The 14,536-nt window shown below is 42.1% G+C and overlaps 1 protein-coding gene across 14 annotated transcripts in view; it reads right to left on the minus strand.

Annotated features, from left to right (window-relative positions):
* DOCK7 (dedicator of cytokinesis 7) overlaps window positions 1-14,536 on the minus strand; it is a 108,386-nt gene that overhangs the window by 26,076 nt on the left and 67,774 nt on the right. For 10 of the 14 annotated variants that reach the window (XM_081193608.1, XM_081193617.1, XM_081193614.1 and 7 more), the window contains exons 23-33: window positions 12,660-12,752; window positions 11,037-11,126; window positions 8,923-9,018; window positions 7,572-7,712; window positions 7,290-7,403; window positions 6,484-6,654; window positions 5,193-5,332; window positions 3,570-3,739; window positions 2,209-2,363; window positions 1,163-1,345; window positions 71-206 (exon numbers count right to left, since the gene is read on the minus strand). In XM_081193608.1, the coding sequence (XP_081049734.1) occupies window positions 71-206; window positions 1,163-1,345; window positions 2,209-2,363; window positions 3,570-3,739; window positions 5,193-5,332; window positions 6,484-6,654; window positions 7,290-7,403; window positions 7,572-7,712; window positions 8,923-9,018; window positions 11,037-11,126; window positions 12,660-12,752 (1,489 nt within the window). The remainder of the gene's footprint in view (window positions 1-70; window positions 207-1,162; window positions 1,346-2,208; window positions 2,364-3,569; window positions 3,740-5,192; window positions 5,333-6,483; window positions 6,655-7,289; window positions 7,404-7,571; window positions 7,713-8,922; window positions 9,019-11,036; window positions 11,127-12,659; window positions 12,753-14,536) is intronic. The other 4 variants (XM_081193609.1, XM_081193610.1, XM_081193611.1 and 1 more) reach the window with 2 other exon arrangements.

The following is a 14,536-nucleotide window of genomic DNA, read 5'->3' on the forward strand; positions in this document are numbered from 1 at the left end:
CTGCCTTAGCACAGTGCATGAAGGGGCCTCCCATTTCAGCCCCTTCTGTCAGGGGAAAGCGTCAACTTACCCAGCTGTCCCCTGCTTCGCCGTACCATTTCTTGCCTCGCCCCGATGCTGCCAAGTATAGCTTCTTCAAGCTTCGCTCTCATGTCTTTTGACTTCTTAAACGTCAGGCTGTTCATTCTTTCAAACACTTTCTTACCCTGAACAGTTCACAAGAAAGAGGACAGAACATGAAACAAGAGTCAGTCCTTTTTAAAAACAAAGAAAGCCCATTATAATTTAATACACAAATAAAGCAAATTATTTAGGCAGCTTCCTATATCTAACACAGAATTTGCAGTATCCACAAATTATACTTCTAATCTTTCTTTTGGGAGAAGCTAAGACAGTTAAACTTGCTACAAAGTGGTATATATTTCTAGCGTTCAGGGCTTCTTTTTCAGTCGGAACTTGCCGGAACTCTGTTCTGGCACTTCTCAGGTGGGACGCCACTGTCATTCTAAAAGAATGAGGGAAGCATTCATGGTAAGTTCCGGCACCTCGTTTTCCTAGAAAAATAGCACTGGTAGTGTTGAATCATCCTACGTTTGCTTTCGTGCCTATCCTTGGCTAACTAGAGAACTGTGAATCATGGAGAAATTTGAATCAATCAGTTGTTCCTTCAGCAAAGCAGAGAAAGACCCTTCCGAGCAAAAAGGGAGGAGATGGTACTAACTCACTGGCTCTCAAGAATGTTTAGTGGGTACAATCCCAAGCAAGGATTGTATGCTGAGCAAAGCAGGGCAAAGACTCCAGAAGCTCGAAAACAGGAATTTAGTTTCCCTTTCTGATGGGAATTTGGTTTGGTGGAGACTTAAAGGGTGAGAAACACGAAGGAAACATTGTTAGAAGATCTGCTTTTAACTGAGTAATGGTTGTGTGGTTCTGAATTCAGCGGCAACCATTTTGTGTGAGGGTGCTGTTCCTGACCCCTGCACATGCTGGCGGAGGATGAATAAGGCTACCTCGCCCTGCCCCATTTTCCAGCCACTTCTAGGCTGGCAGCGACGAGCATGTGCATGATCGCGCATCAATCGGACACATGTACACTGCTTTCTGCCTGTATCGCTTCACTTCTCTGAAAAACATGAGCGTAATTGTCTTGCTGCTACTATACCTTGTATTCGAAGCAAGAAACACAGAGGTAGAGCAAATCCAGTAAACGATTGAGCTGCAGCACAGAAAGGTCCGTGAACCATTTTTGTAGGACACTTTCATCAGCGTTCTTCAGGACCCACAAGAGGCAGATCAGAAGGTTCCGACTTGACTCGGCTGAAAATGTTGAATGCTGCCTATTGGTCTGAAGGCACAGGAAGAACTAGTTAGAATCAGGACCACTTCTTCTGTTTGGAATATTACTCAACCAGCTACTCTTATGTTCTTCTGGAAGGAGTCTGGTTGAATTTATTTTAACTATTAATTATTATTTGTATGTTTTATTGTGCTTTAAATATTCTATGGGACAGCCAAATTATATACATAATAACATTATTATAATTATTACACTGGTTTTAAGTACTGGCATAGCCATGAATTGGATCACTGTGAACTATATATCACTTCAATTCTATCTATCTATCATCATCTGCTTTCTTAAGAAATATATTTAAAAATGGAATAGAAATACATTTAAAATTAATTAATTAAATAGTTTAGTTAGTTTGCTACATTTAAACCATTGCTTCACACTGCTATCCCGAAGTGATTTGCAATAATGAAGTATAAAACACACAAGATTTTTTTTTATAAAAAAATATAAAATGCTAAGCCATCTAAAGGAGCACACAATATCCACACAGGATAGACATCAGTAGGCACCAACATACTCAAACTGATTGAACAGGCCTAATGCAAGTCCTCTGAATTTTAACTAAAAATACATTGCCCCCCCCCATATGTTTCACAATGGAGAAGCGAGGTTTTAAATCTTGATGTGCAGCCAAAGAGTTTATTATTACACCACTATCTCCCAGGAACAGAGATAATTTTGCTGCAGCGCAATCTATCCGTCACCTCCTCCCACCCACCCTCTATGTTCCAAGAGAGAGTAGTGCCATCTGTTCTGTGATCAGGACTGCCACCCACTCTTGCTGCCTTGCAAACACGGGACATGCACATTTGTCTGTTCACGGGCGTTCTAGAGAAAAAAACACTTCTCTGTACCGATGACGTTAGGAGAAAACTGCTGGGACGGGTGAGTTGCGGGACGGAGGTTCCTGCAATAGCCATGGCAACCGTCTGGCTTATCATGCTTCCACCCTCACTCTCATAGTCCTCCATTGCTGTGCAGCTTGGCCGTCCGCGCTGGTTGTGGTTTTCTGTAGAGAAACAAGCCAGTCCCAATGAAGCACCACAGCAACAAGGCTATCCCACTCCGCTACCACCCTCCCAAATTTGTCCCTTAAGTATTGTTTAACTTGGAGGCTAAGCGGTAATAACGCCTTTCACACTGGACTGCAAACAAGCAAGTAAAGCTATGTTCAAGGTACACTCATAAATTATCTGGATTGCCTCTTTCCCCAGGTTCAGGATACCAACCATGCAAACAGTTTGCCAGGGGAAACATATGAACCTGCCTCCTTCTATGCAGTCCAGCACTGTAGGTTTGTTGTCAGGAGTTGGTATTGTCAGGCAGCTGCCAAGGCTCACATTCTAGCTGGTGCCCCACTGTGGCCCCTAGAGATCCCTAGCTCCCCTCTTCTTCCTCGTTGCTGTTGCCTGTTCCCCTGGCCTCCTCAGGCATGCCAACAGTAACAAGAGCAAGGAGAAGGAAAAGTATACTCCTGGGCTATGATACAAACTGGGCCCAGAGATCTAAGGGAATGGACACAGTGGCAGGAAAGTGGACTTCTTGCTCAAGGGCCTTTCAAAATCTGGGACCAACACCGATTCCATACAGAAAATTTATAAGGTTAGGTGTGCTTAGCTTAAACAGCAGAACTGTATCTTGTACTCTCAGACTGTTAAAATACTGGTGTACAGACAAACCCAACATTTCAGTCAGTGAGCCCAATCAATTATCATCTTGTATGAGGCCCACTATCCACTAAATATCTTTTTCAGCAAGGCTTTGAGAGGATCTGATTAATTGGCCCAGATCTGACTGCATCTGCCATTAAAGCTCAATTGCTGTGGGTTTTATTTTTGTTGTGCTTTATTACTGATGTGACTGTATTCCAACTTGACATTACATTTTGATGAAAAGGGGTGTGTGTGTTAGAAACCTTTTAAATAAAATAAGTAAGAACTCAACATGAGATAGCAACAGGTCAGTGGAGAAGACATTGGCACACATCCTGTTCTGTGTAGCTTTGGGACTACGTGCAAAATTTGATTGCTGATGCAAACTCCTGAAGATTTAAGGACTCATTTCCTGGATGTCACTTAGGAATCCCTTGATTTGTTTGTTTGTTTTAAGTTACTTGTTCAAGTGAAAGACAGCACTCAGGCAGCAGCACAACATGTCTGGCAGTTAATCTGCCATTTTTCTTAATGCAAAAGGGGGAAAAAAGCATACAAAATACCTGTGAAATCATACAGCTGGGGCACACTCTCCATGATCACACCAATCAGAGGCAGGTACAGTGTAGCCACCCGGGCCTTTACCTGTGGGTCAGAGTACCGTGGGTCGGAGTCATGGCTGGACAGCAAGTTGTGTACCATGTTGATGACTTTCTTATGCAATCCAAACAAACTGTTAAGATACGAGTAGGGTTGGAAGGATTAGTTAATAGTTTTAGAGCAGATAAGACTTGGTAAACACACACCTACACCAACATGCTTACTGATACCACATTTGTCTGTGTGTGCAGTGTGTCTTACAGTTGCACACCTGTATTAAAAGATGCCGGCATTTTGTCACCTGCAGTAAAATGGTAAATGAATCATGGTCATGGAGATGGCAATTTCACAGCCCCTGGTTTAACCACTGAAACAGGATTTGTTCATATGCAAACCCTTTAACATTAGCCAAGTGGCCCTCAAACATGTATTTAGCTCCTACCACCTTTGCAGCAGCTGAAGGTGTGAACCAGTTTTACAGATGCTTCTCTCCTGTCTCCACACAGATCAATGGAGCAAATGCTTTTCAGTCAACTGGCATAGTGAAAGTCAATAAGCAGAAGGACGACCGATGGTAGTTCCCCCAAAGCCCAGTCAATGGGAGCAGGGGCTGCTTATAGATGCCCCTACTGTTCCTTTTTCTCCTGCCAGCTATACATGTTTGCTATGGCTCCCTTAACACTTCCTGCCCCTTTGCTCCATTTTGTAAATTTCTTATCAGACTTCTGCATCTTTGCCTTAGTTGCTGCATCCAGAGTCCCTGGTGGTCACCACAACTTGTGATAATCCGGAAGTGCGGCTTGCAACCTAAATATCCACGTGCTGGAGACTACACACATGCAAAGAGGTGCTTTTATTTACAAGGCACTACAACAGGCTGCCTGGAAAATCGGAAACCACGTTAAAAACACAGACCACCTATTTGCCAGATGGGGTTATCTATAAGATAAATGTAAGCCAATTACAGAGTTGCAAATCTGCCTGCAGATTTGAGGGCAGGGACCACACACCCCTGTGTAGCTGGGGTTAACGGAAACGGTTGGATTTTTAATAACCTGCATGAACACAATTTGTTTCAAAGCGGAAATTAGTGTCCAGGTCTTTGGCAATCAAATATTAGTACTACCATGCTTTGGCTGTGATCCAGAGCTCCATGCATCAATAGGGTTCTCATTGACTCTATGGGTTGTAACCTGCTGAAATTAATAAACCTAAATTAGCCATGTCCATCAGCTTCAGTGGGTCTATGCTCAGTAGAACTAGCACTGAATTCAATCTTGTGGTAGATGGAACACCATGAAAGTGACTATGTTTATGGAGAAGCCCACGCTCTCACCCTGTATATACATGGCTGCCTCATAATAATGATATAAAAAGGCTGCTCTGGTAGGAAAGATCTTTGGATAGCAATCAAAGCAGAGGTGCTGCTCTGGAGAGCAGCTGGGACTTGCGGAAGAACCTGTTTCCTTCCTTTTCCCTCTAATATCACATTTGAACGCAGCCCTGCCTAAGGCAGAATTCTGTTTGTGAAACATTAGATCTCCTTTGAATTATTCCATCCCGCCCAAAAGAATTGTAAAACTCACCCTTCTGCGTCAGGATCTAAAATGACAGTCAGCTCAGTAAGCACCAGGCCTGACAAGTAGTGCTGCTGGCGGAAAGGCACGGACAGTTCAAACATATTTGCAATCTTCTGGTCCTGGACGTTCGTCGAGAAACCAGAACTCTGTTATGGAAACATTTGTTAAGTTTTACTGTATGTATTTCAGACTGCAACGTGTCGACTGCATTGTCCTCCGGACAGGTTACATTTTATGAACAGACCATTTGGTAATCCTATAAATGTGGCTGGAGCAACCGTAAACAAGAGTCTTGTATAACATACTTAAGACTTTTATTTACAGAACTCCGAAAGACTCCACATGCACTTTGCTAAGCTCTCACAAACACTGCTCTCTATTTTTCTGTATTTCCAGTAAGTGAAGCCAGAATTTTCCCAATTCATGAGCTACACCTCTGAATATAGAATCACATCCCTATGATAAAGTTTTTTCCATCCTCCTCCTCCTCCTAACAACTTAAATACAAAGTCAAGGAGCATGAAATATACAAGCAGTATATACAGTTACACACAGCTTAAATTATCTTCAGTACATATAGTATACCTGCTGTGAGTTACGTTTTACTGTTCCAATAATGTGTGGTATTAAAATGTGCAATATAGATTTGCTTTCCGTTCACCTTATTTAATTTGTATGTAGCAGGTAAGCTTGGTCATGAATTGCACGCGGTTCACAGTCTTTCAAAAATTGGAATTATCTAAGCTCTACAGCATTTTGCATAGAGCATGTATGTTGCAACAACCACAGGAGACAAATTCCCTCTATTTTCTTTAAAAAAAAATAATTATTGTTTTTAAGTGCAAGGCTTATAATAAGAGTAAATCTGTCTTCTTCTTCTTACCCAATAGTTGATCACAACGGGACACGACAACCACAAGTGGCAAAAGGTGACTGGCTCTTAATTATCATGGTGGACACTGACCTTAGGATGCTTGGTGAGTGCTGTACCATCTAGTCCTCTGCCAGTCAACCTGGCTGGCTTTATCCAGTAAAGATAGAGGTGCTATGTGCAAAAATGGTGCTTGCCTTTCCCTAGGAGACTCTCTATTCTCCTGGTTGTCCAGCACCCATATAATTTAAAGCACTTTCCTCAGCCAGTCTGGATGCTGATTACACAAATGAGCACCAAAGGATAACCTACATTCAAAGCAGAACAATACTTGGAAAAGGTACCCCATTCTACAAGTGCTGCCACCACTCACTGGGTTGTTCTTCCCACAAGGCAAGCAATGTCTTTTCTAGGCACCCTGCTCACCTGAGATGTTGCGGAAGACACGGAAGGTGATGGGGATGCCGGGGGTGTCAACAGGCTGCATGGTAAATTCAGAGTAACGTAGTGTTCATGGCTGCAGACGATGCGGAGGAAATCCAACCTCAAGGACACAAGGGTGCTCGGGTTGGGTAAGGAATAAAGCTTGGATGACACCTTGTAAAGACGGGGAAAGCACAGTTAAAGAGTTACAGGCCACAAGAAGCTACTGCCACACAGAAATTACAGCTACAATTAATCCTGCTAGACTGATGACTGGCAGCAGCGACAAGGACCACATAACACGCCCTAAAAGATCTACATTGGCTCCCAGTACATTTCTGAGCACAATTCAAAGTGTTGGTGCTGACCTTTAAAGCCCTACACAGTTTCAGCCCTGTATACCTGAAGGAGCATCTCCACCCCCATTGTTCAGCCCGGACACTGAGGTCCAGCTCCAAGGGCCTTTTGGTGGTTCCTTCACTGAGAGAAGTGAAGCTACAGAAAACCAGACAGAAGATATTTTGGTAGTCGCACCACCCATTCTGTAGAATGCCCTCCCATCAGATGTCAAACTGGCCCAGTGCCCTGGCCTCCCCTGAAAATGCCATTGAACCAGCCTCAAATTGACAACTGAAAGTGAAGCTCCTGTCACTCCACCAGTCATGCTCTTACGAATTCTGCTCCAGAGATGAACTTTCCTTCTGCTCCTACCCTCCTTCTTTCCCCTTCCCTGCTGCAGTCTCCAAAGATTCTCTGCTTTCACCTCATGCCAACCCATCCCCACCTCTTTTTTATCCGGAGACTTTTACCTGTTTGTAGTACACCTTAGTAAGGCTGAAGACAAATCCTCTGTCCATAACAGTGAGTAGATCGTTTAGGAAGAAGGCTAAGCTAGTGTTGAGCCTTTCAATCATTTCAGCATCCTACATTGGGGTGGGGCAGAAGGGAATGAAAGGAAAGGAACAGAGATAAACACTGAGGCTTCATGCTAAGGCCCTCATCCAAGAATCTGTCTTGCATCATCTGGAAGTTATCGTTCAGAATCAGCGGTTAAAATTTTGACAAGAGCACGGCTGAACTTCTTCCATTACCTTCTGAAACCGGGAGACTATATCACTGGCAATTGTGCTGACCAGAGCAGCTATGTCATCCATGAAGCGCTCCGGAAAACGATTCTTCCTTGGAGCATCGAGTTTGTCAGCAAAATACAAATGATGCACCATACTTTTTACCTGGAGGGAACATATATTATAAGTTGCAGTCAGTTGCAAGGGGAGAGGGTGGGGAGAAAAAAAAATCAGCCATGGATAGATAGCACTGTGATTTGATGCCTTTCTTTAACACAAACCAGTCACAGCAATAGCTACAGATCCATCCTGTTTGGTGAGGGGCAGAATTTTCACCTCTAAACATTTCCTGGTGTTTCAAGTGGGGCAAAATACATCCTGTCCTCTCCTTTCAAATTTCCTTTTTGTGCGTGTGCCTGCTCCCAGCCCAAGCTCCTGCTGCGTCTTCTGAGCTATGCTTTCCCTTTTTATTTCTTCTTATAATTACACAGTAAGTAGGGCCATAGCTCAAGGGTACAGCATCCCATTTGCATGCAGAAGGTCCCAGGTTTAATCCCCAGCTAGGGCTTGGTATGTACCCAGTCTGGAATCCTGGAGAACTGCTGCCAGTCAGTGTATGCAATACTGAGCTAGATAGACCAAAGGTCTGACTCAGTATAAGGCAAACTTCCTACATGGTAAAGTCAAAGCCCCACATAGACAATCAGAAGACCTGTTCCCTGCCTTGCTACAATGTAAGAGTGAGCAATGAAACCGGTGCTGGATCCAAATTTTGCGGGGCCCTTGAATAAGAGGCTTTCAGTGGTATCTCCTTTCTGAGTGGCCTTTCTTCTCACCACCACCGTCACTGCTCCCCATTCACTCCTCCTCTCACTCTGGGCTCAATCTGAAGCACTGGCCAGAAGGAAGATGAAGGCTCATGGCACTGCCCACTCGGGGGGAAACAAGTGAACATAAACAGCTAGTAGATAACAGGGGCTGGGCAATAGGCCCCCTCCTGGAATGTAGTTCTTGGTGGCACCTAACCATGCTGACCACCATCACCCACAGCACCCTGAACAAAATGGCTGCAGTACAGAAGGCCAAGTCATGGAGCATTCTCACAGCTGCCTTCGCAATGGGGATGCCCCCACAAACATTTCTCTACACTCCTCTGAGCCCCTTCTCATCACTGAGGAGATTCTGCAAAACTGTTTTTGAGAAGCCGTCTGCCACCCTCCCCTCCAAGGTCCTGTCTCATCTCTAATTCACACTACCTAGCGGAATTATTCAAGGGCATTTCAAGCGTTGCACTAGCACAAGCACCTGGGAAATCAGTGGAATTAAGGTGAAACAGGAGAGAGAGAAAATGAAGCAGATTTCCTTGTTCTCTTACCATAAGTTCGAAGAAGAACCACGCTTGCTGGAGAGCTGCCTCACGTACACTCCCACTGCAGACAACCCACTGTAAGGCCAGTTCTTCATGAAAAAGCTAGCCAGATTCAAATTCACATTCAGTATCAGTTGCATGACAATTTTCAAACACACAATCCATTAAAAAAAAAACCACAACAGTAACACAGGGTTGGTGTGGACATAATACTAAAGCATTATTAGACTTAAGAGAACAAGTCTAGCTTCCCTTAGCTCATATGATCCCTCTCTCCTTTCCTAATGCAGATATATAGAGGAATCTGGAAGCTTTTGATTCTGTTTTTTATTATTATAATTAAGCAAAGCTTGTTGTGTCATTCTAACATGGATGAACTGTGGTTAAGTCTTAACTATGGTTGATAGAAACAAATATGAAGTTGGCTTCTTTTCCCTAACCATAGTTAAGATTAACCAGTTTAAGGTTTGAATGATGTACTAAACTGTACTTAATCTAAAAAGTGGAAGCTTCTAGTCTCTTCTTCACAGGTATAGTGGAGAAGTGGAGAGTCCAGGGGGAGGCCAAGCTCATTCTCATAAAGCTAAATCATGGTTAAGCATTTATGTCCGAACACAGTCACAGTGAAGGATGAGAGTAAGCAAAACAATGAGTGTGAAGGGAACAGCAATGGTAAATGTGCTTTGATGAAATACTTGGGGAACAACATCAGACCACAGTGTGTACTGTGTGTGAGAAATATTTCACATCACCTTGGTCCAGAATTTTATTATCAGTGTTGTTGTTTTTTAAAAAAAATCACACTCTTTCCCTCAAAATGCTTGCTTTAGTTTTAAACATTTTGCCTAGCCTTTTCTTAACAGAATCAAGAAAAGGAGAACCTCTACGGTACACAGGATGATACCTTATCAAAGCAAATTATAATTTGCTCTGTGATTCTGGCAAAGATTATAAACATAAGGCATTGGCTGAATAAATCATCACGAGCTTCTCTCTTCTGGTTCGTGAATTGTTGCCTTCCCTCTTGTTTTTCTTATCTTGGCACCACAAAGGGGCATAATTGACAGCTAATTATGTAGGGATGTTTTGTTGTTTTGTTTCATTTTTAAAAATCAGGCTTTCATAAGGAAGTAGTTTATTTCTAAGCCTGGGGGAGGTGAGAGGGACACTGCTGGAGTGAACATAATCATGCTATCACAGTTGCTTCTGACAACATGCTCCTCTCTCTCATTTTGATCTTGCCAGAGGGGCATAAGACAGAACAGCAGAGGTTCACTGGCCATTTGACATGTATGATTTAGTTGAGATTCCTGCATTGCAGGGAGTTGGACTAGATGACCCTCAGGGTCCCCTTCCAATTCTACAATTCTGTTATTCTATGAAACCATGAGACCCCTGCAACATTAGAACAAACACTTCCCTCAGAGGTGTTAAAAATGCAATTTATGCTTTGGCATGTAGGTAGAGTGCTGCTGAAGCTAAATGTAAGATACAGTTCTGAAGAACAAACAGCCTCCTGGAAGAAGATAGGAGGCAGAGGAGGGAAACAGTTCATCCCTGGAGGGTACTTGACAGGAAGGAGCTCCTGTTTGTTCCTCCCCTACCTTCCGTTGCGGTAGGTGGAAAAGACCTGCTTGGGGAGGTTCCTAGCAGGCTAAAAGTTTAGCAGTGCTATTATCTCTTCCCCTCCCTTAGAAGAAGTAAAGAATGAATGGGAAGGATGATGGAAAAGATGGCAGGAGTTTTTTCTGGCTCTCATTTATTCGCTCCAAAACTTACGAAAAACCAAGACAGAAAATGGCCAGTGGGAGCCACTGCAGAGCCCACATTTCTTGCGCATCTGCTTAAATCTTTGTACTATTCTTGAGAGAATTGTTTAAAATTGGAGAGCGGAACTCTTTTGAAACCATAAGTGGATCTTCTGAAACATTTTATGACAGCCTGAAGCCCTGGCGTTTAAGAAGAACTGAGCAACCTTGGCTCTAAGCTGACTCAGCACTCTCAAAATCAAGACACAAAGACAGGGAACCCACTAAAGTGTGATGGCTTTAATGGTTTATAATGACTTAAAACTTCCCTGCCTTCCATACAATGTTTAAATTGTCTTCACTAAAATCTACCTTTTTAGTTGGCAACCGTCCTGTTAATGTTTGTAAGAAACTTGACGTCTCTGTGTGCGAAGACATACGATTACAACTTCGGTCTGTAGCCTACAGAGTGGGAAATGAATGAATGATGACAGCACATTAAAGTTGGTTGCGGGTGACATTTGCAGTTTGGGGGCTACGCACATCAACAAAGTAAACAGAAACATCCAGGTATCAAATTCTTTTGTGCATCTCGTCAAATAAAGGCCCAGTCCGGACAATCATTTGAGGAATCATAAGTCAAGATTTATGAAGCTGGGAATGAGTGCAGGGGCCAAGCATCCTTCCCCTCCACCTCCATCCAATTTGGGCATTGAAACCATTGAACGAACATCCACATTGTGGAATTCTGGCTTAATGTTCATTAACAAATCGGATCTAAGTCAGGATATGATCTAATTCCGCCTTCTTTTCCTTGTTCGTTAACTGACATTAAGACAGAGTTCCTCGGTTTTGATGCAAAAACCAGGATTTTTACACCAAAGCTGTCATGCAGCAGAGTAGGGGAGCTTGACCCTGACTTCATAAGCCATGGCTTACAAAGTCTCAAATGCAATAATCAAGTGCAAAGTTTTTGCATAAAGGTATGTATTGTTGCAAAGCACGAAACTGGTGTGTAGCAGCATTATAGTCTGTTGACGTGTATATTAAGAAAGCAGCATACTTTAAGATATCAGCGCCATTCCTTCCAGCTTAAACAAATGCAGGGTTCTTACCTCCAAAGTATAATCCAATACCAATGGTTATTGCACTAAACATGACTTTTTTGATTCTTAAATCTGGTTTTAATTTTGATGGCTTTTTGATTAGAATGATGTTCATTTCTATCAGATTTGTTTGGGGTTGAAAAAAATGTTTTGCTTTTGTAGATAAAGCTGAGAGGTATGTTCAACTGACTTCAACCCATTCATTTGTTGGTACAAATATCCAATAAATCAATAATCATGCAGTGTTAAGAAGCAAGCAGCTAAGGTTATAGTGTCAAGACCCTACACATTTCATACTTTGCAACAAAGGTATCTCTTATGACACCCCCCACAGTATCCAAATGTTATTAGCTGAGATTAAGATCTAACATACACAAACACAATTGCAGTCACCTATTCACATGACAAAAGGAGGAGGGGTGGATGAGGAAGAAAAATGCATTATGAAAATGGTAAAAAGGAAAAGTGGCATGTTACCAAAACAACAACAACAACAACAACAACAACAACAACAACAACAACAACAACAACTTATATTTGGGGGAGGGGATTCTTTGAACATGTTTCCATTAGGAATATGTGTCACCTAACATTCAGAACTTTTGTAGAGGTAGATTATAAAGAAAGGGGGAAAGGAAATTAAATTATATAGCATCACCATTTCACAAACCCAAAAACAACTGAAATACAAAGCGAGGACAAACAGTGGTGGCAAGTGGGTGGTTTTTCATGCAGTGTGGCGGTGGTGGGGGGTGGGGAATGAGGACATGGAACTCTTCAAAATAGATAAAGGCAAGTCAAGAAGACCACAGTGTAAACTTGGGGGGATAAGATGTTCTATAAGGTAATATTAGCCAAGGCAAGAATAAAGCTCTAATGTAGACACCACCTGTGTAGTCTCTGCACTTGGACTGGGGTTGGATCCCCATGGGGCAGCTTTTGGAGCACCAGTGTTTACCCAGGAATTGGAGCGGTCTAAGCCCTGGGCATATAACAGAAAGCAGCAGGGAAAGGAAAGAAATGTTACATGTTGCATGCCACACAGTACAGGAAAACGCAGAGAAAATCAATTCCTTCAAAGAAACCCAGAGTGTATTCCATACAATTAGTACTGTTAAAACTAACTACGTTTCAGTCCAACGGGTTATTTCTCTCATTTCCTCATCACACACGCGCTCACATGCTAAAAAGATGGATGTCTTCAATAAAGGGCATCTTATCAAATTTCCCTTTTTTATTGATTTTTAAAAATATATAAGAAAATCACTCTCATAAATATGTGTATGATGCTGTAACTATAGGCCCAGATCCAAATAAAGTCAGTCACACTGAAATTAGTGGAACTTATAAATGAGTTGCAGTTAAACTTGTCTTATAAATTTCAATGAGATTTAAGAGCAGCTAATTTTGCCTGAATTTGGGTCATTGATTACATCTTAAAGAAACCATTTTTGTGGGTTTTTAAACAAATACAAGAACCATTAAACATTTATCCAGCAGTACATCTAATGGTGTTTGTTCTAGCCATTGACTTTAGACATAAACTTACATATTCAATGTTCAAACGTATTACTTAACATAACCTCTCCACTGAGACTATTGAGCGGTTGGTATAACAAGGATTTTATCTTATTACTTCAAAGAAAGTAGCCTCATCAGGCCTCTCTTCACCAGCTCAGAGTAATGAAACCTGTCCACATACATTTCTGGGCACACAAAAATCGGTATCTGCACACAGATGCACCCAAATTACTGTTTCAAAAGTTTCCTAGTCTCCTGTAAATTGCTACAGCCATCCTGTTGGCATTTTATACTTGGACCAAAGGTCCCTGAACCAAACATTGGCAGATAATTAATGAATAAACAATCCAGGTCTCAGAGTCAAAATTTATAAACCATGAAGCAATATGAAAGCACTCTTAGGAGTATAGAAACTTGCAGTAAATAAAGTTCAACAAGCTGGGGCAAGAACAGTCCTGCAATCAAAATTTCTGTAAGATGCAGTTTGTGGTTGGTTGGTGTTCCACCTGCCTTTTAAAAATCCATTGGCCAGTCTGAGTGCCAATCATGTCCTTGTATTGTATTCCTCCTTCCACTCCCCCAGCTCCCACCTCAGACTCCCTCACCCCCTGGGTGCAGGGCAGGAACTGGAATAATCCAATCCATAATTTGGACCCAATCTATATTTTTTTCTAAAGCAAAACAGGATTTCAGAAGCATAGCAAAAAGCCCCAAATCAGATTTTGGTCGGGAAAGAAATCATGACACTTCCAAAGCAAAATTGAGGGTTTCCACTGATTTTGATGTGCCCAGAGTTTTACAATATCTCTGCCAGGCTGTCGCATTACTCCTTCCAGCTTATTAAAAAGCAGAATATGTTTCTGTAAGAAAGCTTCTATCCATTTTTATTGCCAAATTACTCAAGGCCAGGCAGCTCACATAAAACTTATCATATCCAAGGTAAATTCCATGTGCACATCACTCCCTCAGGCATTTCACAAAAAGGTCAAGGTGGTTTAATTAGCAAGACCATCAAATGGATACTTAAATATTCTGAGCTCTCCCAGTCAAAGCCTTTAATGTTTAATAAGAACAACACGTGTCGCTTTTTGGGGTGAAATGGTTTTTTTTTTAATCATTCAAAAATTATTAAATTCCTTGGTGCTTCCATTTCCATCTTGCCCTTTTATACAAACGGGGCGATGACTTAAAAAAATAAAGTGCCTTCGATTGATTTTTTCATGTAACTGGGTGTAAAACGCTTTT

The sequence above is a fragment of the Podarcis bocagei genome (genome assembly GCF_964188305.1).
Source record: "Podarcis bocagei genome assembly, chromosome: 5".
Taxonomy (NCBI): domain Eukaryota; kingdom Metazoa; phylum Chordata; class Lepidosauria; order Squamata; family Lacertidae; genus Podarcis; species Podarcis bocagei.